This window comes from Oncorhynchus gorbuscha, linkage group LG24, assembly GCF_021184085.1.
Source record: "Oncorhynchus gorbuscha isolate QuinsamMale2020 ecotype Even-year linkage group LG24, OgorEven_v1.0, whole genome shotgun sequence".
Taxonomy (NCBI): Eukaryota; Metazoa; Chordata; class Actinopteri; order Salmoniformes; family Salmonidae; genus Oncorhynchus; species Oncorhynchus gorbuscha.
Window position 1 is genome coordinate 50,826,545 of NC_060196.1, and position 26,998 is coordinate 50,853,542.

A 26,998-nucleotide genomic window follows, 5' to 3' on the forward strand; every position below is an offset into this window, starting at 1 on the left:
AGTTTGTTAATTTATTAGATTATCTCAATTAAAACAGTGATGATGTTTACAATTGGTGAAATTGCATCACACCCGTTTTTATGATAGGCGTTATGATACCCATTTGATAGAGTGCGGGAATGATATTTTCCAGCTTCTGCGCCAGATGTAACGACCAATGAAAGCACGAGCGTTCGAATGAGGAGGCGGAGGCTGGAGTTTCATGGATGCTTGTTATGTCTGTCAAACCACTAGCGATTAGAAAAATATAGATTTTCATATAAAAAAATAACCATTCGCAAATGCAATATGGATACTGCGGTTTTTGTCGTATGGCTTTCTATGGGTACGTATCAATTTCGAATGGAAATATAGAGAAATAGTCATGCTTTTTTGTATTAGCAATATTAGCTAGTCGCAAGCTAGCTTGCTACAGCAGCTAACACGTTATGTGGTTGACGGGTTGGTCATTTTTTCCCACTGCCTTGGTTAGCTTTCTATCCCGTTATTCGGAGATAATAGTGGCCTTGCCGTTTAAATCTACACTATTTAGCTATTTAGGATATGAGATTATTAGCTATTGGTAGAATTAACTGGCTACATATATCTACCGGTATTTTACAATTTAAAGTTATTATAACGTACTGTTGCAATAATGTTGCCATTCCTCCAAGGATGTGTTGCTGATTCTTCCAACATTTCTCTTTCGCGGATACATTGTATCACCTTATTCAAACCAGTTGTCCTACATCTATTATAACATACCAATATCACATAGCTACAGTACATCTAAGTATGTCATGCAATTGATGGGCAAAAGTTATCTTAATCTTTTATTTCGTATACTGTCGTCATATCATTATGAATTGAATACATTTGCATGACATTATGTAGAAGCCGAAATAATGCATTTAGGCCTAATATTGTGTGAAAACATCTTTCCTATGTCACCACATGATTGTAAGTACATTTTGCCATGTGCCTAGATGTGCTAGAAATTGCAAGTGAAGCATTCAGCAAATTCTTTTTGCAAACATGCCTCTGTTTGAGAAAAGATTCAAAATAAGTATTGCTTTTGTTTGTGTTTGTTGGTCTATTAAGTTTTCATTGTGCATGTATCTGGTTTCACACACAATGATGTGATTGGGAGAAACATCCATGTACAGCCTAATCTGGGTTTGAAGCAGAGAACTGCCATACAAGACGGTGAGTGGGCGTGTGCAGTGTTGAACATCTTGTGTGACTCCTCCCTGACCCCCCTCCCCCTCTATTCTCATAACATGGTGGTGACACACTCAAGTAGTTCCCTATTAATGGACACATTTGTGTTAATTGTAACAGACTGTGGTGCAACCTCTCCTGCTTTGTTTGTAATCTTTGCTCTTCAGTTTGTTTGAGTCACAGTCTAATTCTGACTAGCCCTAATTGTATTATTTTGAGATGCTGTAAGTGAGAGTTTCCTTGGTTACTGTAACTTTTTTAAAGAGACTTTCCAGTGGATAGTAAAAATGTTGATGCCCGCTTATCCAAGACAATAGCCTACTACTTGTTTACAGCCCTCTCCAAAATACTGCATGACCTGGAGCGAGAAAATATATTCCTTGTTAGTTACCTCAGTCCAGAATGGTTGTGCATCAAGTTCAGTCTAGGTACAGTAGGGACGTCTGAGTTGGCTGTGGTCCTCCCCTGCTAGCAACCGCTGCCTATAGAACCAGTAACCGAGCACAGTTTCACTCCAGTCTAGAGAGACAGACCACAGGCTAGATCAAGTCTAATAGTGCTCCCATAAGTCTGTGTAGTTTTAATGCAAACTAAAAGCACATGCATTCCCTCGGACCGGAATGGACAGATAGATCCACCTCGTACATTCAACTGAACAACAGGACAGAGGACATCCTTTTGCTGCCTAAGCCAGCCTTTCAACAGACAAGCTCTTTTTTACTGTGTGGCCAAGGACATTAATAAAGACTATTTCTGGGCTGAGGCTGCTGTGTGCCCAAGGTCGGGTTGGTCCATAAAGGCATAAAAGCGGGTTATCCATTCTGTTAGTGATCTGCAGCAAGGGAACATGGCAAGGTGTGTGTTTTGTGTGTGTACCATAGATAATATGCATGCGTGTGTGTGTGTGTGTGTGATGGGTCCTGCCATGGTTAGGGAGTTGAGCATTAACCATGAATGGTTGATGTATTAGAGGGGGCTGTTGGTTCATCGTCTCCAGAAGGCCTTGCTGTGCCCAGAGAGCCAGGTGTAAGCAGATCTGATGATATTAGCACACCCTGTCGCTAGCGTAGCCAATGATCTCTGCTTTCTTTCTTTGGAGTCGCTGGACTGCATTCCAAATGGCACCCTATTCCCTATATAGGCTAGTGCACTACTTTTGACCAGGGTCAATGTGGCACTAGTCAAAAGTAGTGCACTATGTAGGGAATAGGGTGCCAGTTGGGAGTCCGCCCTGTTGGAGTCTTTAAGGTTTCATCTGGCAGTGACCTGGGGAAGGTCATCTGGGCTGAGACATAGAAATAGAATTGGGAATGTTGACCTGAATGTGGATATCCATTCTAGTAAGTCTCCCTCTATGAATGGACACATCTGTGGACAACATGTGTTAATTAAACCACATCAAGAGTCTCTGAAAAGAAGGGTCAATGTTTGACCTTGGCTGTGGTTGTAACTGTCATGTGGTTTTAGAAAATAAGCTTGACTGTGTTGTGAGAGGGCTGCGCCTTATGTGGCATCCTATTCCCTAAACCAGTGGTTCCCAACATTTTCGGTTACTTTAACACCAACTGAACTTTGCTCTGCCCAGAGTACCACTGAAGTATCCCTCATGTGCATTTTACCAGTAGGCCTACGGTCTCATGAGTCTTCTCAAGTACCCCCAGGGAACCACTGCCCTATGTACAGTTGAAGTCAGACGTTTACATACACCTTAACCAAATACATTTAAACTCAGTTTTTCATCATTCCTGACATTTAATCATAGTGAAAATTCCCTGTTTTAGGTCAGTTAGGATCACTTTATTTTAAGAATGTGAAATGTTAGAATAATAGTAGAGAGAATGATTTATTTCAGCTTTTATTTCTTTCATCACATTCCCAGTGGGTCAGAAGTTTACATACACTCAATTAATATTTGGTAGCATTGCCTTTAAATTGTTTAACTTGAGTCAAACGTTTCAGGTAGCCTTCCACAAGCTTCCCACAATAAGTTAGGTGAATTTTGACCCATTCCTCCTGACAGAGCTTGTGTAACTGAGTCAGGTTTGTAGGCCTCCTTGCTCGCACATGCTTTTTCAGTTCTGCCCACAAATTTTCTATAGGAGTGAGGTCAGGGCTTTGTGATGGCCACTCCAATACCTTGAGTTTGTTGTCCTTAAGCCATTTTGATACAACTTTGGAAGTATGCTTGGGGTCATTGTCCATTTGGAAGACCCATTTGCGACCAAGCTTTAATGTCCTGACTGATGTCTTAAGATGTTGCTTCAATATATACACATAATTTTCCTTCCTCACGATGCCATCTATTTTGTGAAGTGCACCAGCCCCTCCTGCAGCAAAGCACCCCCATAACATGATGCAGCCACCCCCGTGCTTCACGGTTGGGATGGTGTTCTTCGGCTTGCAAGCCTCCCCCTTTTTCCTCCAACCATAACGATGGTCATTATGGCCGCACAGTTCTATTCTTGTTTCATCAGACCAGAGGACATTTCTCCAAAAAGTAAGATCTTTGTCCCCATGTGCAGTTGCAAACTGTCGTCTGGCTTTTTTATGACGGTTTTGGAGCAGTGGCTTCTTCCTTGCTGAGCGGCCTTTTGGGTTATGGTGATATAGGACTCGTATTACTGTGGATATAGATACTTTTGTACCTGTTTCCTCCAGCATCTTCACAAGGTCCTTTGCTGTTGTTCTGGGATTGATTCACACTTTTCGCACCAAAGTACGTTCATCTCTAGGCGTCTCCTTCCTGAGTGGCATGATGGCTGCGTGGTCCCATGGTGTTTATACTTGCGTACTATTGTTTGTACATATGAACGTGGTACCTTCAGGCGATTGGAAATTGCTCCCAATGATGAACCAGACTTGTGGGGGTCTACAATTTTTTTCTAGGGTCTTGGCTGTTTTCTTTTGATTTTCCCATGATGTCAAGCAAAGAGGCACTGAGTTTGAAGGTAGGCCTTGAAATACATCCACAGGTACACCTTCAATTGACTCAAATGATGTCAATTAGCCTATCAGAAGCTTCTAAAGCCATGACATAATTTTCTGTCATTTTCCAAGCTGTTTAAAGGCACAGTTAACTTAGTGTATGTACACTTCTGACCCACTGGAATTGTGATACAGTGAATTATAAGTTAAATAATCTGTCTGAAAACAATTGTTGGAAAAATGACTTGTGTCATGCACAAAGTAGATGTCCTAACCAACTTGCCAAAACTGTAGGTTGTTTACAAGAAATTTGTGGAGTGGTTGAAAACAAGTTTTAATGACTCCAACCTAAGTGTATGTAAACTTCCGACTTCAACTGTACATTAGCGCACTACTTTTGACCAGGGCTCCTAGTGCTCTGGTCAAAGTAGTGCACTATGCAGCAACACATTTTTTTAACCTTTATCTAACTAGGCAAGTCAGTTAAGAACAAATTCTTATTTACAATGACAGCCTACCGGGGAACAGTGGGTTAACTGCCTTCTTCAAGGGCAGAATGACAGATTTTTACCTCGTCAGCTCAGGGATTCGATCGAGCAACTTTTTGGTTACTGGCCCAACGCTCTCTAACCACTAGTCTACCTGCTGCCCCACATTTAGCTTTGTCAGTGTGGTGATGTTGAAACAACATTCAGCTATAGGCTAGTAATATCCCTACACCAGAGCTCAATGATCATAGCAGTTGCCAGGCAGGTTCTATGGCAGATCCCAACCCTGTGCTTATTTCACATCTATTGAACCGTTTAGATCATTGACCACCTTTTCCTGTGACCAGGTCCCCGGGGACAAAAGACATCTGGGACACTTTAAGGTTTAGTGTTTTGCTTCAGATGGGTTTCACAGATTTATTTGGGCATTTTACATAGTCTATTGAGATATTTGTTCACAGTCTGATTTTGATTAGACTTCAAAAATTTTGTGTACTGGATAGGACATAGGCTAGTGTCTGTGTGTACTGGATAGGACATAGGCTAGTGTCTGTGTGTACTGGATAGGACATAGGCTAGTGTCTGTGTGTACTGGAGATAGGACATAGGCCAGTGTCTGTGTGTACTGGATAGGACATAGGCTAGTGTCTGTGTGTGTTGTGTTACCTTAATCTGACTGTGTTGCCTGTAATCTCGTCTGTTCCAGAGTGGTTTAACCCATTATATGGACTCTTGCAGTGTTTAACGTAACTCCAATTAACTACAGATTATGGGCCGGTTTCTGGGACACAGAATCCTGGACTAAAAATCATGTTAATCTCCGTTGAAAGTGATTTTTTTAGTCCAGGTAGGACTAGGCCTAATCTGTGTCCGGGAAAGTGGCCTAAATCTCCCAATATGTCTTAATAATTATGAAGAATGAAGACTATGGTAACATGTTTTCCAGTAGGGAGTAGGGACTTTTTTTCAGCTCTTCCAGGCTCCATTTTCTGCAAATGGAGTTGGATTTATTTGTCTGCAGTCATGAACAGTGGAGCTGTCTCTCTCTTTGACACACACACACACAGACACACACACAGACACACACACACACACACACACACAGACACACACACACACACACACACACACACACACACACACACACACACACACACACACACACACACACACACACACACACACACACACACACACACACACACACACACACACACACACACACACACACACACACACACACACACACACACACACAATGTACTGCAGTTCTCCCTCCCCCTCCCATCCCAGCACACTCACTCTCCCATGGTGATTAAAAACGTAGCTCCTACCCACTGGAGGAGGAGGATGGAGAAAAAGAAAGAAGAAGAAAAGCTCTGTCAAACCAGAGTAGAGGAGCAGGAGGGAGAGAGGGGGATGAGGGGGGTAGAGGAGGAGGGTGAGGAGGGGGAGGAGGAGGAGCTGCCATTTGCCTCTGCAACACTTCCTGAATAAAGAATAAGTGTGTGTTTGTGTTGTAAATGGATAGACTCTGGTATAATGGGAGTCAGTGAGTATGAGACAGAGAAGAAAAGCAGTGCTATTGTGCTTCATAAAGCTACAGTCTGGGATTGGGACAACCATTTTTGTACTTTAACATGAATGATATAGAGCCATTGATTATTGGGGAATATAACATATAAATGCCTCATGACATTTTCAAAACTGTCTTACCCTTTCAGTACCCCCCATTCGACAGCTGTTTACATAAACAGGTGGCGGGGCAGCCATTTGTTTGTTTGAATCCCAGACTGTAGCTTTAAGAGGCTGACTCAGTTCCAGTGCTGGTGCTACTTACTGCTGTTGACAACCATTCACTGCGCTGACCCTCTGACTCTCTGGTTGCTGATATCATAGGCCTTTAGCCCTTAACAACTACTGACAAGTCGCCTGTAGCCTGGGTGCCTGGCTGACTGTTCTTGGACTCATCAGTGTTAGGCTTATATCAATGAGACTGAATAATTCAAACCTCTCTGGCTATATAGTACTGGCCTTGTTTGGCAAGAAAACAAATTGGTTAATGGGAAATCTGCAGTTCGAACAATAACAAAACAGTTACCCCTGCCGTTGGAGAAATGTAACCACTCTCAAACTCATGAACTATGAATACAGGGACTGACTAACCATGTTTTGAGGCTATACAGTATTTGTTTACATTTACATTGTTTACAAACAAATGACTAAAACAAGCTTATTTTTAGGTTCTGATGGGGTACGACAGTTGAATTAAGCACAAGAGGCAGATTAAGTTATATTTAAGCAATAAGGTCCGAGGGGTGTGGTATATGGCCAATATACTAGGGCTAAGGGCTGTTCTTAAGCACGACGCAACACGGAGTGCCTGGATACAGCCCTTAGCCATGGTATAGTGGCAATATACCACAAACCCCTGAGGTGCTTTATTGCTATTATAAACTGGTTACCAACATAATTAGAGCAGTAAAAAAAAAATGTTTTGTCATACCCGTGGTATACGGTCTGATATACCACGTCTGTCAGCCAATCAGCATTCAGGGCTTGAACCACCCAGTTTATATTCTTCAATAATCAATAGGTATATGGTCCCGTATGGCTCAGTTGGTAGAGCATGGCGCTTGCAACGTCCGCATTGTGGGTTTGAGTACCACTGGGGACCAGTATGAAAATGTATAAACTCACTACTGTAAGTCGCTCTGGGTAAGAGTGTCTGCTAAATGACTAAAATGTATAGTCAGGTCCATAATTATTGGCACCCTTGATAAAGATGAGGAAAAATGACTGTATAAAATAAATTATACAAATAATGAGCAATACTGCATGCTCAAAACATTTCAAATTCTATTATATTATACTAATACAATTACTAAGAGAAATATACTTTTTTTAGTAAGTAATAAAAGCAATCTTTACAAAATTGGGGTTAAAAATGATTGGATCCCGTTTTCAGTACTCCAGCACCCTCCCCTTGTGAGGATAATGACACAGCCTTTTTCAAAAACCTTTCAGTCTTTTTTGCTCATCTTTATCAAGGGTGCCAATAATTATGGACCTGGTTAGTTTAAAAGTATTTAAAAAATGGATGTAGCAACTGCAGATTGCTCCTTTGAAGCAGAAATAGACTGGCACCCAGATTACGCCGATTTATCAGTCACGAGCCCAAATGATTTGAAAACCATAAGAGACAACAGCACTTCCCCCTCACATGTTTTAATGGGGATTTTCACCTTGTAAAGAGTCATTTTTCCCTTCTGAATGCATTTGGCAGGGGCTGTAATGATGAAGACACACACGGACGCACACAAACACACACTGTGACGCTCTCTCTCTCACACACACACACACACACACACACACACACACACACACACACACACACACACACACACACACACACACACACACACACACACACACACACACACACACACACACACACACACACACACACACACACACACACACACACACACACACACACACACACACACACACACACACAGGAGTCCCGGCTAATAACCTCTGTGTCCTCTTTCTCTGTGCTCCAGTGGTTACCATCCTGTCGAGGTCGCACGCCGACCGGAACGTCTACCCGTCTGCAGGCGTGCTGTTTGTCCATGTCCTGGAGAGAGAACACTTCAAAGGAGAGTTTCCCCCCTATCCCAAACCTGGTCTGTGTCTGTGTTCCTCATTGGATCTGTCAATTCAATAATAACCAGATGACTAATTGTACTATTACTACTAGTAGACTACCTATTTATGATAAATACTCATCAATTCAGTAATAAAATATATTTCGCTAAGCTACAGTACAGCCAATACAGAGACCGTATCAATATCACCATAAATGTCAGTGTCAGAGTAGAATTTACATCTCTCAGTCTCAAATCACGCTCTCAGGGCCTCGTTGACTAACTACTAGGCTAAGCGTTTATTGTACATGTACCAACGTCTGTCCGTACAGGGGATTCCAGCAACGACCCCATCACCTTCAACACCAACCTGATGGGCTACCCAGACCGGCCAGGCTGGCTGCGGTACATCCAGAGAACCTCCCACAGCGATGGGGTGCTCTACGGATCCCCCACTGCCGAACACGTGGGCAAGGCCACCATCATAGAGGTGTTGGCTCCGTGTGATGCTAAAGGAGTTAGAGTTGTTTGTCTGCAGTTATGAACAGTGGAGCTTTCTCTGACACACACACACACACACACACACACACACACACACACACACACACACACACACACACACACACACACACACACACACACACACACACACACACACACACACACACACACACACACACACACACACACACACACACACACACACACACACACACACTAAACTACAGTACATCAAAAGTTGTAGATTCAATCAATCAATCAATGAATACATTATAACATTGAATGTTTTGAACAATCACACGGTCTTGTCCGCAGTTAAGTTTGCCAGCCAGGGTCCTATCAGTCAGATATGTGGGCCCAACCTGTAACAATCATAGTAGTGGTTAGGGGTATCATTTACATGATGTAGTCCAGCAATAGAGCCCCACAGTGGAATGTGTCATAATACCCATAAAATCTAGGGGTCAAGCAGGGAAATGGTTCTAATCGTTTTTCCACCATTCATTTTTCCCATGAGGGATTTTAGAAACACTCCATGGTAAGCCTACATGAAACACAGCCCTTATTTGAACTATTTCTGGGTATTATGACGCATACTGTGATACTCTATGTTCACAGGTAGATTAATAGGTTTTTTGCACATATGCAAATGTTGTCACATGGTGCATTGTGATATAGCTTTTTTCTAGGGTTTTAGATGTGTCTAAACTACTGTAGCATGTTCTCAAAGGCAGGTTCCCTGTAGGAATGTTCCCTGTAGGAATGTTCCTGTAGGATGCAGTGCCCCAATTCCTTCTTGTCTCTGAGCCTTCTACTCTGGAATATGTTTGCATCTGGCTCGGACCTCGCCGGCGAGCCTCAGCCTAGGACATAAAGCTGTAGTGATTTGGGCTTAAACTTTTACCCTTATTTGTTCCAGATTACTGCCTATAACAGACGCACTTTTGAAACGGCCCGGCACAACTTGGTCATAAACATCATGTCCACGGAAGGTAAGAAAAAGAGAGAGAGACAAACGCTTAGTGAGGACATGATGAAGCAAGATGTTTTTAATTTAAATCTAGAGGGTTGCTTCTGATGTTGACTAAAATACCCTAAAGCTAATTGTTCTATTTCCTTGAAAAATGGCTGAATAACATTCACATAATATATATCAATATATTATCCAGAATACATCAACCTAAGAGGCTAACGCAATACACTCAACCAGACCGACAATTTTTTACTTAAGGGTCAACACAGTCCCAACACGGGACTCACAGCTGTGCAAATCAACAAGCACACTTCTGAAAGCGCTATCTGAAAATCCACTGTCTGCAATTGACTGAAAACTGGCCTAGTACTCTAAACAAGTAGTTAGATTGTAACAGTACATTTATTCTGTGACTTGCAATAAAGTCATACCCAGTACCACAGTAACCAATGCCTCACTCTGTGTTCCTATAGGGAACAAATGATTGTGTATAGGGCATATTAAAACAGTATTATGAATGCTCTTCATGTTGAGGTCTACAGCTACAGTACAGGTGTAGGATCTTCATTTGAGCCAGTTTGACACAGCAGGAAAATATTCCCGCAGCAACAAGAAATGTGAATTATTATGTAGATTGTAATTAATAGGCATTTTGGTAGGGGCTGATACAGGGAAAATCAAGTTAGACATTTCAAAGTGGAAATTTCTAACTTCAGAAGCCTTTTTAAAACTCAAATACATTACAAGTTCTAAAATGTCCTGTATACATCTCATTATGCTGTACGTCTGTACAGTCTCACTCTACATGTGATACAATAGCACCACAGTGCCTGGTGAAAAGCTGCCCAGCTGTTTCTGGCCCACCTGTACTTTGTGACCTCACTCACACTGAGCAGTGACGTCACTAGCCATCTGCCCAGAGCCGAGCCGCTGTCATAACAGACACGTAACTGAGCAGACAAACATTGGCCTTTGTCGAACAGTTTGTCTGATATTACGGCCGTTAAATATTATTACATATGGTTGTCAGTTAGGGATGTACTGAACATGTACACTTTGTTCACAGAATGATATTGGGCCTATTAAAATGAACAGATTATATCTGTAATCTCTCTCTGTCTCCCTCCCTCCCGCTCTCAGACTACCCACTGCCATACCAGGCAGAGTTCTTCATAAAGAACATGAATGTGGAGGAGATGTTGGCCAGCGAGGTTCTGGGAGACTTCCTTGGCGCAGTGAAGAACGTGTGGCAGCCCGAACGCCTCAACGCCATCAACATCACCTCAGCGCTGGACAGGGGCGGACGTGTTCCCCTGCCCATAAACAACCTCAAAGAGGGGTGAGGGCATAGAAATAGAAACAGAAACACTCTTTAGTGCAGTTCAATACATGGTTTAATAGAGTAGAAGGATGAATTTACATATCAACATCACCTTGGCGCTGGACAGGGACAGACGCGTTCCCCTGCCCATCAACAACCTCATTGGGGTGAGGAACAGGGTCACCCTCAGCAGCCCTTAAAGGTATTAAAAAGAGAATTTGATACATAATTCAAGTATCTTCAGTTGATAGAGGATGATGATTTCAAGTATCTTCAGTTAATAGAGGAGGATGAATTCAAGTATCGTCAGTTGATAGAGGATGATGAATTCAAGTATCTTCAGTTGATAGAGGATGATGAATTCAAGTATCTTCAGTTGATAGAGGATGATGAATTCAAGTATCCTCAGTTGATAGAGGATGATGAATTCAAGTATCTTCAGTTGATAGAGGATGATGATTTAAAGTATCTTCAGTTGATAGAGGATGATGAATTAAAGTATCTTCAGTTGATAGAGGATGATGAGTTCAAGTATCGTCAGTTGATAGAGGATGATGAATTCAAGTATCTTCAGTTGATAGAGGATGATGAATTCAAGTATCGTCAGTTGATAGAGGATGATGAATTCAAGTATCGTCAGTTGATAGAGGATGATGAATTCAAGTATCGTCAGTTGATAGAGGATGATGAATTCAAGTATCTTCAGTTGATAGAGGATGATGAATTCAAGTATCTTCAGTTGATAGCGGATGATGAGTTCAAGTATTTTCAGTTGATAGAGGATGATGAATTCAAGTATCTTCAGTTGATAGACGCAGACATAAAAGATAGATACAGACATAAAAGCATGGTTTGTTACCTAAATATGCATCCTCAGAACATACTATTTCAGCTTTATAATGCCTTGTCTACTGTCATCATCAAAGTATTGTATTCTTAAATAAGCATGTTCAGAAAATTGTATCGCATCTGTTGCAACACAAACATGCACTTACAGATGCTTATGCAATGCAGGAGGGACCTTACAGTAGCCTTACCACTGTGAGAAAGTGAAAGAGAGAGCGAGACAGAGAGAGAGAGACAGAGAGAGATCAACACATTGTATTAGACATTACAGCCTCAGACAAACACTGGCAGGCAGTTTTTAGTAGTCAGGAAGAATGAATCCCCATATGATTTGCCATAAGTTGTTCTAAAAACATGCATGGCCCCATTTGGGAAGATACAAGGTTGTAGAGGAGAGCCCCATAGAAAGACTGGGCCATCAGGGCTAAGATATTACTGTTAGTGATATTACTGTGTAACCTAGCTGTTAAATCTTCCTCTCCTCTCCTTGACCTTAAACGTGATTGCGTGTTTGTGTGTAGATTAGTCATGTTATATACCACTAACTGTCTCTCTATCATTAAAACAAATGTATTTATATAGCCCTTCTTACATCAGCTGATACAGTGCCTTGCGAAAGTATTCGGCCCCCTTGAACTTTGCGACCTTTTGCCACATTTCAGGCTTCAAACATAAATATATAAAACTGTATTTTTTTGTGAAGAATCAACAACAAGTGGGACACAATCATGAAGTGGAACGACATTTATTGGATATTTCAAACTTTTTTAACAAATCAAAAACTGAAAAATTGGGCGTGCAAAATTATTCAGCCCCTTTACTTTCAGTGCAACAAACTGAAAGGGGCCACCAGCCACCTGTACTTTAAGTCAGTGTCTAACTCCCTGCCTCGCTCTCCAGTGTGTATGTGATGGTGGGGGCAGACGTGCAGTTCTCTTCCTGCCTGAGGGAGGTGGAGAACCCCCACAACCAGCTGCGCTGCAGCCAGGAGATGGAGCCTGTCATCAGCTGTGACAAGAAGTTCAGGGCCCAGTTCGACATTGACTGGTGCAAGATCAACCTGGTGAGGACTGGACAGAACCCTGGAACCATGGTGTGACCTCTTGACCTGTTCTCTGACCATATCAAACAAAAATTATAGTGTGTATGTGTTTGCGTGTGTGTTATGTCATATACACGCATACACGAACACAGCCAATCCACAATCTTCAGATGAAAATGTATATTTAGTGATATTTAGGCATGTAAACTGAACAAAGATATAAACGCAACAATTTTAAAGATTTTACTGAGTTACAGTTCATATAAGGAAAGTCAATTGAAATAAATTCAGTAAGTCCAAATCTATGACTGGGAATACAGATGTCCAGGCTGTATCACAACCAGCCGTGATTGGGAGTCCCATAGGACGGCGCACAATTGGCCCAGTGTCGTCCGGGTTTGGCCGGTGTAGGCCATCATTGTAAATAATAATTTTTCTTAACTGACTTTCCGAGTTAAATAAAGGTACAAAAATAAATAAATCTATATAATATGCATTTGTTGTTCACTTGTTCACAGATACCTTTAAAAAAAAGTAGGCTTGGATCAGAAAACCAGTCAGTATCTGGTGTGATCACCATTTGCCTCATGCATCACGACACATCTCCTTCACATAGAGTTGATCAGGCTGTTGATTGTGGCCTGTGGAATGTTGTTCCGCTCCTCTTCAATGGCTGTGCGAAGTTGCTGGATATTGGCGGGAACTGGAACACACTGTCGTACACATCGATACAGAGCATTCCAAACATACTCAATGGGTGACATGTCTGGTGAGTATGCAGGCCATGGAAGAACTGGGACATTTTCAGCATCCAGGAATTGTGTACAGATCCTTGCATCATGGGGCTGTGCATTATCATGCTGAAACATATGGTGATGGCAGCAGATAAATGGCACGACAATGGGTCTCAGGATCTCGTCACTGTATCTCTGTGCATTCAAATTGCCATTAATAAAATGCAATTGTGTTCAATGTCTGAAGCTTATGCTTGCCCATACTATAACCCCACCACCCCAATGGGGCACTTTGTTCACAATGTTGACATCAGCAAACCGCTCGCCCACACAACGCCATACACGTGGTCTGCGGTTGTGAGGCCGGTTGTAAGTACTGCCAAATTCTCTAAAATGACGTTGGAGGTGGCTTATGGTAGAGAAATAAACATTAAATTCACTGGCAACAGCTCTGGTGGACATTCCTGCAGTCAGCATGCCAATTGCGCACTCCCTCAAAACTTGAGATATCTGTGGTATTGAGTTGTGTGACAAAATTGCACATTTTAGTGTGGCCTTTTATTGTCCCCAGCACAAGGTGCACCTGTATAATGATCATGCTGTTTAATCAGCTTCTTGATATGCCACGCCTGTCAGGTGGATGGATTATCTTGGCAAAGGAGAAATGCTCACTAGCAGGGATGTAAACAAATTTGTGTGCAAAATTTGAGAGAAATAAGCTTTTCATGCATATGGAACATTTTTGGGATCTTTATTTAACTCATGAAACATGGGACCCTCACTTTACATGTTGCGTTTATATTTTTGTTCAATGTATTTTCCCAGCCACCCTGCTAATACTATATATCTTTTGGGGTTCCAAATTCTGGTAACTTTCCCAAAATATCCAGGTTGTCCAGAAATCATGTTGGAACATCACTGGAATCAGGAGGGAATAAGCAGGAAACCTGGGAACGCTCCAACCGGGATTTCTGGAAAAATTCAGCATTTTGGGGAAATTAATGGAATTTTGCCACCCTAATATCTATCGTAAATGAAGTACTGATTGAACCTCTCTCTTCTCCAGGTGGACATCACCAAGGTGGTCACGATCCACAGTAACCGTCCGGACCCAGGTACAGGGGTTCTGCCTGACATCGGGGAGTACAACCCCCCATCAGAGTCTCTGAAGAGCAGGGACTTCTTTGCCGACTTCCTCATCACGTTGGCAGTGCCCTCGGCCGTGGCCATGGTCCTCTTCACCATCCTGGGTTACTCCATGTGCTGCCGGCGAGAAGGGGTGTAAGTGTGCAGCTTTCACTTCTGACAGAAAGAGACACACACAGACACAACACACACACACACACACACTAAACACACATTTAGGTCTACACTTTTAAAGAGGAGATGGAACCAAAAGTATAGTAATATAATAATAATAATAATAGTGTTGTTTTGATGTGAGTTGAGGAGATACACGTTTACAGTTGGACTTTTCTTTTGAATTGTCATGTGAGAGTTCTCAGATCCTGAGGGATAGACTGATTAGTCTGAGTGCAGTGTCAGTGACCCTCAGTGGGAGTTAAGGGATGTTTAGTTATGCTACTGAACCACTATAGATGGACGTCAAGGGGTGAAATATTCTGGAAGCGCAGCTTGTCAATAACCATCCAGTTTTATGGTCCATGCATGTTCTCCATACGTTACACTGTTCTGTTTCAGATCCATTTCTCATCCTCATTTTGATGGTTATTAGCACAATCATCATGACATAGATGGTCAATCAACCATTATATTGCTCCTCCAACCCCCCACCCTCATTTACAGGCTGGGAGACTGTCCCCTCCAACCCCCCACCACTCAGTGTGTCCATGCAGTACTGTTCGCTTCTACCATTCATCCATCCATCCAATGCCACGTGCTCTCCATTCACTTCAGTGTGAATGTCTTTTAACTATTCATATTAGTATTTAATTCATTCATTTTGTTTTGTTTCTAGGGATAAAAGAAACATGCAAACACCAGAGTAAGTGTTTATCCTCTCCTGTGTTTCTCTTTTCTTTTGAGTTTGATCTGTTTTGGTTCTTCTTTGAACCCCCGATCTTTCAGTTGGTTTCCCCTTTCACCTTTTGCTTTCAAATCGCCATGGTGACATACTCATGTCCATCCATACTGTCATCTGTGTGTTTACATACCATCATCCAATTAGCTGCTCAAAGCTGCAAGGGGCATGTTAAGAAAGGAAGTTGATCTTAACCACAGATCCAGGGTCAGATATTGGTTCACCACCTCTAATGGTTGAGTGTAGAAGGGGAACGTCTATAGTTCTGTAACTGAAGCAGGGAAATCTCAGACCAGGTTTGTTTAGAGAGAGGGGGGGGGGGGGGGCAGAGAGATGGAGGGGGGGAAGAGAGTGTGAAAGGGAGAGGAGAAATACTCTCAAACAACCTCCTCTCGACTCAGCAGATGGCAAATGACCAATAGTAACGACACAACACAGTTTCTTCCTACCAAGAAGAAACACACCAAATGCTGTCAAAACATTTCCTATGTTCTTATGTATTCCTTAATGCAGGTATGTACAGTACACAACAGTGTGCCTGTTGACTGAGATGATAAGAGCTCAGATGGTCCATTTATGGTGTTTTTGTCTGTCCGTCTCTTCTCTCCTCAGTATCCAGTTAGTACATCACAGCTCCATCCAGAAGTCGACCAAGGAGCTGCGGAGCATGTCTAAGAACAGGGAGATCTCCTGGCCCCTCTCCACCCTGCCTGTCTTCAGCCAAAGTGGGGAGGTGGTGCCCCCCATACACCCAGACAACTACGAGACCACCAGCATGCCGCTGATGCAGACACAGACGTGAGTCCTGGCTAGAGTTTACAGACACACATGCAGGGACATAAACACATAGAAGAACAGATGCACACAATCTCTTTCCTTCTGGCACCATGTCTCTCTCTTTCTCTCATTATCTATCTCTCTTTCTCTCTCTTATGGCAGGCAGCAATGTAGTGCGCTGCCAACCCACAGCGCTGTGCGTCCTCCCCCAACAGGACAGGCAGCCTATTATCATAAGAGAGGTCTTTGAAACCTTGAATAAGGGTTTCAAATTTGGGGAAGCGACACTCTCTAATTGTTTTATATTTTTGACATTTTGTCAGGAAATGCAGCTCTGTCTCAGGTTCTGCTGTGGTGCAGTGGTTGTACAGCCTTTCCTCTACAGGGAGCCAGGTTTTCCTGTCTACCCTTCTCAATGGCAAGGGTGTGCTCACTGAGCCTGTACTTTGTCAAGGTTTTGATCAGTAACCATGGTAAAATAGTTTGCCACGGTGTCGATTTAGGGCCAGATAGCACTGCATCTTCCTTTGTGCTTGTGTTTCCCAGTAAGTAATGTAAGTATTGTATTTTTGTTTTGACTGTGTTGTAATTTGTTTTGATCTGATTGGTTGGATGTTCTGGTCCTGAGGCTTCAGTGTGTTAGTAGAACAGGTTTGTGAACTCAGCCCCAGGACCAGTTCGATGAGGGGACTCTTTTCTTTACTCAGCTCTTGGTATTGCAGGGCTTGGTAATGATATGAGAAGGGGTCACTGTATTTTAGATGTTTCCCAAACTTAACTGCTCTTTTTTGAGTTTTCATTATTAGTGGATTGTAATTTTCCTCAGGACATGTAGGAGAATCTTACAGAACTCTGCATGCAGGGTTTCAATGGGGTGTTTGTTTTACAAGTGGAACCCACACCTCACTGCCATACAGTGCAATTGGTTCAATGACACATTCAATTAGTTTTAACCAAATTTGAATTGGTATTTCAATAGGAATTGGTTTTTTAATGGCGTAGAATTCCCTGGTTGTTTTCTCTCTCAGTTAATTCAGTGCATCATTAAGGTGTCCAGTTGAGCTTATTTTAAAACCTAAGTAATTGTAGTGTCTGCAGTACTCTATATATTTTGTACCAATTGAAAAATGTGGTCTAATTCTCTGAGATCTGGATCTCTCTCTTTCTTGCTCTCCCTTTCTCTCTCTCTCTTGCTCTCTCTCACTCTCTCTTTCTTGCACTCCTTTCTCTCTCTCTCTTGCTCTCTCTCTCTCACTCTCTCTTTCTTGCTCTCTCTCTCTCTCTCTCTTGCTCTCTCTCTCTCTTCTTGCTCTCTCTCACTCTCTCTTTCTTGCTCTCCCTTTCTCTCTCTCTCTTGCTCTCTCTCACTCTCTTTCTTGCTCTCCCTTTCTCCCTCTCTCTTGCTCTCTCTCACTCTCTCTTTCTTGCTCTCTCTCACTCTCTCTTTCTTGCTCTCCCTTTCTCTCTCTCTCTCTTGCTCTCTCTCACTCTCTTTCTTGCGCTCCCTTTCTCTCTCTCTCTCTCTCTCTCTCTCTCTCTCTCTCTCTCTCTCTCTCTCTCTCTCTCTCTCTCTCTCTCTCTCTCTCTCTCTCTCTCTCTCTCTCTCTCTCTCTCTCTCTCTCTCTCTCTCTCTCTCTCACACACACACACACACAATGTTGTCCTAATACAGTTTGTACTAAGCAAAAACATGAGTGAGAGTTTTGTCAAATTGGCTTAGACTCTAGACAATGCTATACAACGTTTAGTGCTCTAATAATCAGATGTTCTCTAATTTCAGAAACCTGCAGAACCAGATTCAGATACCACAGCAACAGCCATCAGGTTCGTATTGACTCCTGCTTTAGGATGATTATTTTATTATCTCTTGAACCAATGAAAATGATACATTAAGGTCTCTCGCTGAGTAACATGACACCGTGGACTTAATCATGATCATCCTCAATCATCTAGGCCAGGCATAGTCATTGCACATCTCGCACGACGCATTCGTATTTCTGCAACTTAATTGGCGGCTCGCTGCAATATTCTGAATGCATGTGTTGTGTTTTCCTCAGTCAGATGAATGTGTCGTTTAGTTACTAGAACAGTGGTTACATGACTAACCTTCGATATCCGCAAACGGACTGGTAAAAGCGAACGCTAGCGGCTCTAGATTATTATCGACTATGACCCCATCCCATTACCTGATCTCACATATTCTTGTGCTATTACTTTTATTGAGGTAATGACAATAAGGTCAGATTCAAAAGATTCATCAAATTATTTTTTACACAGTTGTTTCACATACCGCCAAGTGAACTAAAATAGAGAATCAAATAGCTTGATGGTCCATGTTAATAGTATCTTACATATCATGTGTGAATCCATTTGATATGATGTACAAGGCCTATGAATCAATTTGAGTTTGCAATAGTTGTCTTTCCTGCTTTTATCTTTTTATCCAGATCAACCAAACACACTACAGAAATATAAATGTGATGAGTTAAAACATATGGGGGTATTTCTGATGTGAGAGTCTGCATAGATATTGCAGTAATGATTTTCCTCTCAGTTGAAGTAGGTCCTCATTTCCCTACGGGGATGTAGAAAGTTGTATTAAATACAATGTGTGTCCTTGGGTTGTATGATGTCAGAATACTCTTTTTAGCCTACATTTGCTCCTTTCCAAACTATACTGAACAACAAGATAAACTCAACATGTAAAGTGTTGGTTCCATGTTTCATGAGCTGAAATAAAAGATCCCAGAAATGTTCCATACGCCCAAAAAGCTTATTTCTCACATTTTGTGCACAAATGTGTTTCCACCAATGTTAGTTAGCATTTTTCCTTTGCCAAGATAATCCATCCACCTGACAGGTGTGGCATATCAAGAAGCTGATTAAACAGCATGATCATTACACAGGTGCACTTGATCCTGGGCACAATAAAAGGCCACTCTAATATGTTCAGTTTTGTCACACAACACAATGCCACAGATGTTTCAAGTTTTTAGTGAGCGTGCAATTAGTATGCTGACTGCAGGAATATCCACCAGAGCTGTTGCCAGAGCATTGAATGTTCATTTCTTTACCATAAGCCGCCTCCAACGCCATTTTAGAGCATTTGGCAGTACTTACAACCAGCCTCACAACCGCAGACCACATGTAACCACGCCAGCCCAGGACCTCCACATATGGTTTCTTCACCTGCTGGATCATCTAAGACCGGCCACCCCGACAGCTGTTGAAACAAACTGTCAGAAACTGTCGCAGGGAAGCTCATCTGCATGCTCGTCGTCCTCACAAGGGTTTTGACCTGACTGCAGTGGGCAAATGCTCACCTTTGATGGCCACTGGCATGCTGGAGAAGTGTGCTCTTCATGGATGATTCCCGGTTTCAACTGTACCGGGCAGTATGCTGTCGTGTGGGCGAGCGGTTTGCTGATGTCAGCATTGTGAACAGAGTGCCCCATGGTGGCAGTGGGGTTGTGGTATGGGCAGGCAGGCATAAGCTATGGACAACAAACACGTTGCAATGGGCAAATGGTAGTCACACCAGATACTGACTGGTTTGCTGATCCATGCCCCTGTCATATGAAATCCATAGATTAGGGCCTAATTTATTTATTTAAATTGACTGATTTTCTCATATGAACTGTAACTCATTAAAATCTTTGACATTGTTGCATGTTGCGTTTAGATTTTTGTTCATTTTTTACCCCACCTACACTTCTGTAGTTACTGTGTCTAACTAGACTTTAGCTCCTCCTTGTGTGCATGTCAATGAACTCCAAGAGAGCCCTCTGCTCAGTCTAACTCCCTGCTCAGTCTAACTCACTGCTCTGTCTGTTCATTTTATTGCTAACAAAGGAGATAGAGATAATTATTGTATGTCAACATTTCGGAGACTGGAGGTAAGTATGCTGGTCTGCCTTTGCTTCGATGTATAATTTTATCATTGCCAACTATATAAGAGACTATTTTACTTTGTACTTCATATGACATTAGTAAACAAGTTGAAATGGAGAATGTGCAGCGCTCGCTCACCATCAAAATCATTTTCTTTAAACAACTATTAAAAGATTGATGTTTCAGACTTCATCAATGGCTGAAGCGTCAAGATTTTAAGAAATGATTAAATGAAATGAAAGGATAAGTAATCACTCTCACCCCCCCCCCCCTTTAAGATTTAGATGCACTATTGTAAAGTGACTGTTCCACTGGATGTCATAAGGTGAATGCACCAATTTGTAAGTCGCTCTGGATAAGAGCGTCTGCTAAATGACTTAAATGTAATGTAAATGTAATGTAAATGAAAGGTTATTAATGTAGAGCGAGCGTGGCCCCTTTTCCTTTTCAATGATGATCATATTTTTTGGTTGCACCTCGACTTTTGTTGGTTGAGTGCCCTCCACTTACCACAGCAGTATAGTAGTTCAAATGTAGTTACCATATTCACATTGTTAAAATATTCAGTCTCAGAACTTGTTAATAATCGATACTTATATTAGATCAAGATCAATTATATGATGCAATATGCTTGAATAAGGTCATTTTATTCTCCATTCTAGGTAAATGGTATTCCTGAGGAGAGGAAAGTGGCTGAAGCACTGAACTTGTGACAAGAGAGAAGCCCAAGAGACAGTGGTGGAGCTGCTTTCTGTCTGTCCGTGTCCCTTTAAGCCAAGTGTTTTTCTATGTCTACATCCTAAATAGAGTACCACAGTATGAGTCATAATAGACATCAAACCTAGCAGTCAAATAGGAAAAAGGTTCCAATCGTTTTTCCACCATTCATTTTTCCCATAGGGGATTTTAAAAACACTTATAATAAGGGCTGGGTTTCATGTAGGCTTACCCTGGTGTGACGTGTTGATAACCGTGTAAATCTCTCTAGGACAAGGTGACTTTTATCCATAAATTTGCTTGGATTTACCCCCAACCCCCCCAAATGAAATGCTAATTAGCTGCCAATTGTGTCATAAAGAACTATAAATGTCATGATGATCTGGAAGAGAATGCCGAATTGAGGCAAAGGTAAGAATCTCTGGATTAACAATCTAATGTTAGCTAAATGTAGTAATGAATAAATTGGCAAAATGTCTTTAAATGGACAATTCTGTGAACTGTCTTGTGGAAGTTTTACATTAAAACAATACCTGTTAGCAAAGGTGTCGGCGAGAGATGACATGCAGGAGCTTGCAGGGATTTGTAGTTTTGAATTATGTCTACTTTGACCCAAATTAGCATTTTCAAATCTGAGAGTAGAGCCAAATATATTGATAAAAGTCACCTTATCCTAGAGAGATTTAAATGGTTATCAAAATTTCACACCAGGGTAAGCCTACATGAAACAGTCCTTATTTAAAGTGTTTTGAAAATCCCATATGGGAAAAATGAATTGTAGCAAAAGGATTGGAACCATCACCCCGTTTGACTGTTAGGTTTTATGGGTATTATGACACCTCCATTGTGGGGCTCTATACCCAATTTCCTGCACAACTTCTGACCAGGGCCCAGAGACACTATGTCTGTCCCAATCTGCATGTCCCAGCAGTGCGTTCATACGCGACGCTAGTGTCCGTCAGTGTGCCCTTATGTATGTGAGCGAGTGGTGCAGAGTACAGTAAACTCATAAGTGCACTTGGTATGAGAGCAAGCTGATTAAGTGCAGTCCCAATTCAATTACACTCATAACTGTGTGCTCTTATTTAATGCACATGGTCACCACAATCCTAAACAGCTGCATTTATCAGTAGTCGACTGTGTGTGTATACCAGCCTGATCATGAATAACAAATGCTACATTCATAGGATATTTTGAAATATTTTGTGCATATGTTCTAGAAATGATATGATGCCATGAACAATATCATGTTAGTATTTTACTTTCCATGACCAATGCTCATCTTTAGAGGGAAACGGAGATGGACAGAGACGCTCGTCAAGTCCAATCAAATAAAAATGTAAATGCTCATTTTCTGTCACAGTAAAACAGTAAAAATACATTTGGTTTAAATTTGCTGTCAATTGTGTTCAACGGCTGCAAATGTAGCACCAGGCCCCCAGCACACGCATTATAGTAATCTGTTCAGCCCATCTGTGGAAGGTCAGAAGAGCCCGCTCTCCCCGGGTCATTTCTTTTCAGGGGTTGGATGAGCTTTAATATTGCAGATAGGTTGTTGCTTCCATCAATGTATTGTCTGCATCATTTCCAATCCCCCAGATATATTTTTTTATATACACACACATTCATTTTGTTTTTAGAATATACCTTTATTATTCCCCGCAAACCCTTACCACCCCTCCCCAATTGGAGTAAACTAATAAACAATCTACCTTCAGTTTATACATACAATACATTTCACAGAAATTATATTTGGTTTGTTTTTAGGCCTGGCCTTCCTCTATTTGTGATGTCCATCCAGTTTGGTTTCTATTTGTAACTGCTATTTCACAAACTATATATATTTTACAGATGTTTTACATTGGTTATCTTGTTATTAGTCCCACCCTTCAGCTCCATTCAACCCCTCCCATCTTGCTCTTAACACCATCCATTTTGCATTTCTATTCACCATATATTTTTTCAACTGTGCTGTGATGCTTCACGAAAGTACTGAACCTTTCTATTCTCATAGCTTTAAAAGAAAATGTTTGGCTAAAATGATTATTGATCGATTGACTGTGACTTTTCAAATCACCCAGTGATGCTATCTGCAGCGTTAGTTCTAGGTAAATGTTCAGCCATTCCTGGACCTGTAACCAAAAACGAGCTACAGCTGGACAGTACCAAACTAAATGATCTAATACCTGCCTCCTCACAGCAAAATATGCAGAGCTGGGAAGATATTGAGATCTCAATATCTCTCATTCTATTTGTTGCAAGAATATTGTAGAATAATGTAAATGGAAAAATTATTAAGTTTTGAATCTCTCCAGGTTGTTGCATTAGTTACTTCCTTAATCCCGCTCATCCTTGGTGGGACATAAAACGGCAAACATCTTCTACCACTGGACCCTTCTCTTCCAGCTCAGCCACCACTGTCCGTCGCCATGACATTTTTAGTCTGCCTCACATGCACTTTCTTGCTGGTGTTCACCTGAGGGCAACTTTGTGTTTTTTATCTCTGCATTAACACTATGGAAAATCTCCATTGAGCATTATTTAAGTCCAGGACGAGGCTTAAACTGTGTCTGGGAAACTGGCCCTCACTGTTTTGACAAGGAAGGGACAAAGAAGTCAGACAAGATTTTTAGAAAGGTTTGTATTATTGACAATGTAGAATACAAATAAAAATTATCTATAAATAAAATGGGTACAACTCACATTAAAATGTCACAAAATAATATAAATGTACATAAAACATCTATTGAGGCTCTGGGGTAAACCTAGTTGTTGCTTCTTTCAATTTGAACCAAAACCAATTTAAAAAAGATATATCCCCAATAGTGAATAACATATAGAAAATCAAAATACTGTAAATCAAAATAGGCAAACAAAATCTATCAAAATGTTTCTCAGATGGAAAAACAGGTTGACACTGAACAAGATTCTGTATAATTGCCATCCTTTTACCAACATCCTTCATCAATAAATCAATTAATCAAAATGTGTCATGTTTTGAGTTTCCAAGCATACCATATGACATACCATATGTCCCTATGGACCCTGGTCAAAAGTAGTGTATTGAATAGGGTGCCCTTTGGGATGCACACAGTCTTCTGAATAACCCCTAGTGCCAAGACGTTTGATTTCATTTGATTGAGAAGCTAGATGAACCTGAAGTAAATCAACATTGTACACCCAAGTCCATTAACCTTCTATGGCACAGAACATTTACAGATACAATTCTAAAGAAGAAATACATTTGCTCTCTTAATGTACACTTACAATATTTGCAACGTTGCCTTAACATCAAGCTTTAAGCAGCTGATTTACACATTTAAGGGGTGTCGAATATTGGCCACTATAACCAATGGCTCAAATTTGAATCAAAACGATTCAACAACTGGATATGAAGCGATTCATTCCTAACATTCCTGTGTATAAACTTAGCTAACACAGCAGAATTTGAAAATACACGCAAAGAAGTGTTGTCTGAAAGAAGGCTTTACTGTTGGTGGATATTGTCCATCTGTAGGTACATGACAGGCTCAACATGAAGTACTGCTTTTTATTCTACAGCAACACTTTCCATTCACTCAACTTCTTTTAAATACCTCATCAAGCATCACGACGCGTCAGATTTCAATGCAAACGTGGCACTGATGCCGTATGACAACTGACAAGAGAAAACAGTAGCGAGTAGAAGGCATTCAGTCAGGTGCAGAATTCATCCATTAGCAGTGGCCTGGCTACAGTGGTAGCTACTGATGCACATTAAATTATGCTTTGTCAGAAGTTCTAACATGGTACAGTAGATGCAGGTAACTGACAAAAATAAAGGAAACACCAACATAGTGTTTTAATAGGGTGTTGGGCCACAATGAGCCACCAGAACATCTTTAATGCACCTTGGCATAGATTCTACAAGTGTCTTGAACTCTATTGGAGGGATGTGACACTATTCTTCCATGAGAAATTCCATCATTTGATGTTTTTTTGATGGGAAACGCTGTCCCTCACTAACTCAAGTGTTTCCTTTATTTGGTCAGTTATCTGTATGTACAAAGCAGTGCCTGTTCTATTGTAGCTCTGAGAAGCCTGGTTTAAGAGAAGGACTAACGAGCAACACAGAATGAACATCCTACACCTCTCCTTACCACATACCAGGATAAGTTGGTGAAACAACAAACTACGCACGTGCAAACGTGCACGAACACAGACAAGTGGTTGTGTCAGACCCAGAATGCAACAACATTCTGCGATAGAAATTCATAAGTGCATCTTCTGTCTGGCCTGGCTAGTCTTTCAGGTGGTGATAAAAACTAAAAATACCCATGCAATACTTCATTCACAAAAAGTAGTCATAGGCTCTGAATATTAAAATGAAAAACTAAAACCCTGTAAAATATATGCTTAATTTAAATAATTTAATACTGTAAATAAAACAGAGCTAGGTGACCATGACCTCTCAGCACAAGTTTCTTTCCATCCTAAATGCCACACTAGTAGTGCACTACATAGGGAATAGGGTGCCATTTGGGAAGCAATGCAAATCCGTTGTTTTTCTACCCACTCTTCACTGTTACCACCATCAGAGAGAAAGAGCGCGAGAGAGAGAGCACGCTCGCTCTGCTTTCAGTGAAAAGTCCATCCCAGATTGAGCTGCTTTAGACCAACAGCTGTGAGTGATTAACCTAGAGGAATGGAGCGAGAGAGAGAGAGAGAGAACAGGGGAATGGTTTGGCTAAGGGTGGGGCAAATGCTGCACGGACCACACAGCAAGCATGAGCACCTTTAAGCTAGTTTAAAATCCACACATCTTCGAACCCACCACCACCCCTGACCACCACCTCACTCTTCTTCTATTGTAAACGTCTATAGTAAAGGAGTCAGAACCTTATTCCGTGCTGCTCCGTGGGGTGTGGGCCCACGTTGGGACTTCATCCTCTTCAGTGTATCACTTTCACCCCAGTACTCAGAGCAGTCAAAAGACAGACAGCAGAGATATTTCCTTGTCCTCAACTTGACCTGTCTGTTCACCCCCGTCGTATTTATGGAGGCATGACGTATGGAATGAAACAGGACGTCCCTCAATCTTTCAGACCCTTTTATTCCGCTTGGTGCCAAATGAATACGACCCTGGGGGCATGGAAGACTAACAAGTCAGTCAGTCTCAGTCTAGAAATCAATCTGCCTCTCCCCCACTGTGGTACCTGCCCCCCTCAGTGGCCTCCTTGGTTCCCTTCAGCGCTCCTGGACACCAGCAGTAGGCCCAGGGTGAAGACCCCGGCGGCAAGCAACCTCCTGAGCAGGGCGCCCCCGTCCTTGGGGATGGCCACCTGGGCCAGGTCATTGGTGATCACAGAGATCTCGTGGGCCACGCACACAAAGATGAAGGTGCTGATGATGATGTTGAGCGAGGGGTTGCCTGGGATCAGCACCAGGATGCCCTTGGTGTCCGCCGCCAGCCAGATGTGGTACTGGCAGATGAACAGCTGGGGGACGGAGAGAGAGTGGGAGGGGGTGAGGGTGTTTGGGTACAGAACATGACAATGCAATAAACCAAATTCACAAGTATCATACAGAAATTCAGCATCCCTGCCAGCGGAATCCATCTTACCTCTAAGGAGATCTTCCCGAACCATGCGAAGAATGAGCTGTATAAAGAGCGGGAGTAACCGGGAATGTTCCTGATTAAGATGAAGGCTAGGATCTGAGAGGAAGAAATACATTCCAGCCAATCAGCACATGGACCAACTGTATCGGGTGGGGTGGGGCTAGCATACCAACATACTAACAGGGGCTGGAACAAATTATGATCCAATATGTAGAAACAAGGGAACGTCAGCTCTGTTTCATTTGGGAGCAGCAAAATAGTGAGTGGACATCACCGTTATTATATGTCTAAAG

General features: G+C 41.9%; 3 protein-coding genes across 9 annotated transcripts in view; 1 reads left to right on the plus strand and 2 right to left on the minus strand.

Annotated features, from left to right (window-relative positions):
- Positions 1–1,914, minus strand: part of ppp1r9a (protein phosphatase 1, regulatory subunit 9A) — a 115,496-nt gene extending 113,582 nt beyond the window's left edge. For both annotated transcript variants that reach the window (XM_046326387.1, XM_046326382.1), the window contains exon 1: positions 1,592–1,914. The gene's annotated coding sequence lies outside the window, so the exon portion shown is untranslated. The remainder of the gene's footprint in view (positions 1–1,591) is intronic.
- On the plus strand, positions 1–24,391 carry sgce (sarcoglycan, epsilon). Of its 4 annotated transcripts, none has more exons than XM_046326391.1 (12): positions 3–325; positions 8,180–8,302; positions 8,596–8,753; positions 9,684–9,756; positions 10,878–11,076; positions 12,805–12,967; positions 14,747–14,961; positions 15,659–15,685; positions 16,334–16,519; positions 18,279–18,322; positions 20,351–20,394; positions 21,052–24,384. In XM_046326391.1, exons 1-12 carry the CDS (start codon positions 289–291, stop codon positions 21,100–21,102), a joined length of 1,320 nt encoding a protein of 439 aa, XP_046182347.1. In that variant the 5' UTR covers positions 3–288; the 3' UTR covers positions 21,103–24,384. The 4 variants fall into 4 exon arrangements, with proteins under 4 accessions (XP_046182348.1, XP_046182347.1, XP_046182349.1 ...); XM_046326394.1 differs by lacking the exon at positions 3–325 and adding an exon at positions 1,102–1,185; XM_046326392.1 differs by lacking the exon at positions 15,659–15,685 and having other exon boundaries at positions 1–325; positions 21,052–24,391.
- The window catches only part of LOC124012596 (N-acetylneuraminate 9-O-acetyltransferase-like), a 13,997-nt gene continuing 10,726 nt past the window's right edge, over positions 23,728–26,998 (minus strand). For all 3 annotated transcript variants that reach the window (XM_046326389.1, XM_046326388.1, XM_046326390.1), the window contains 2 exons: positions 26,709–26,801; positions 23,728–26,583 (listed from right to left, as the gene is read on the minus strand). In XM_046326389.1, coding sequence (XP_046182345.1) covers positions 26,311–26,583; positions 26,709–26,801 — 366 coding nt within the window. In that variant the 3' untranslated portion in view covers positions 23,728–26,310. The remainder of the gene's footprint in view (positions 26,584–26,708; positions 26,802–26,998) is intronic.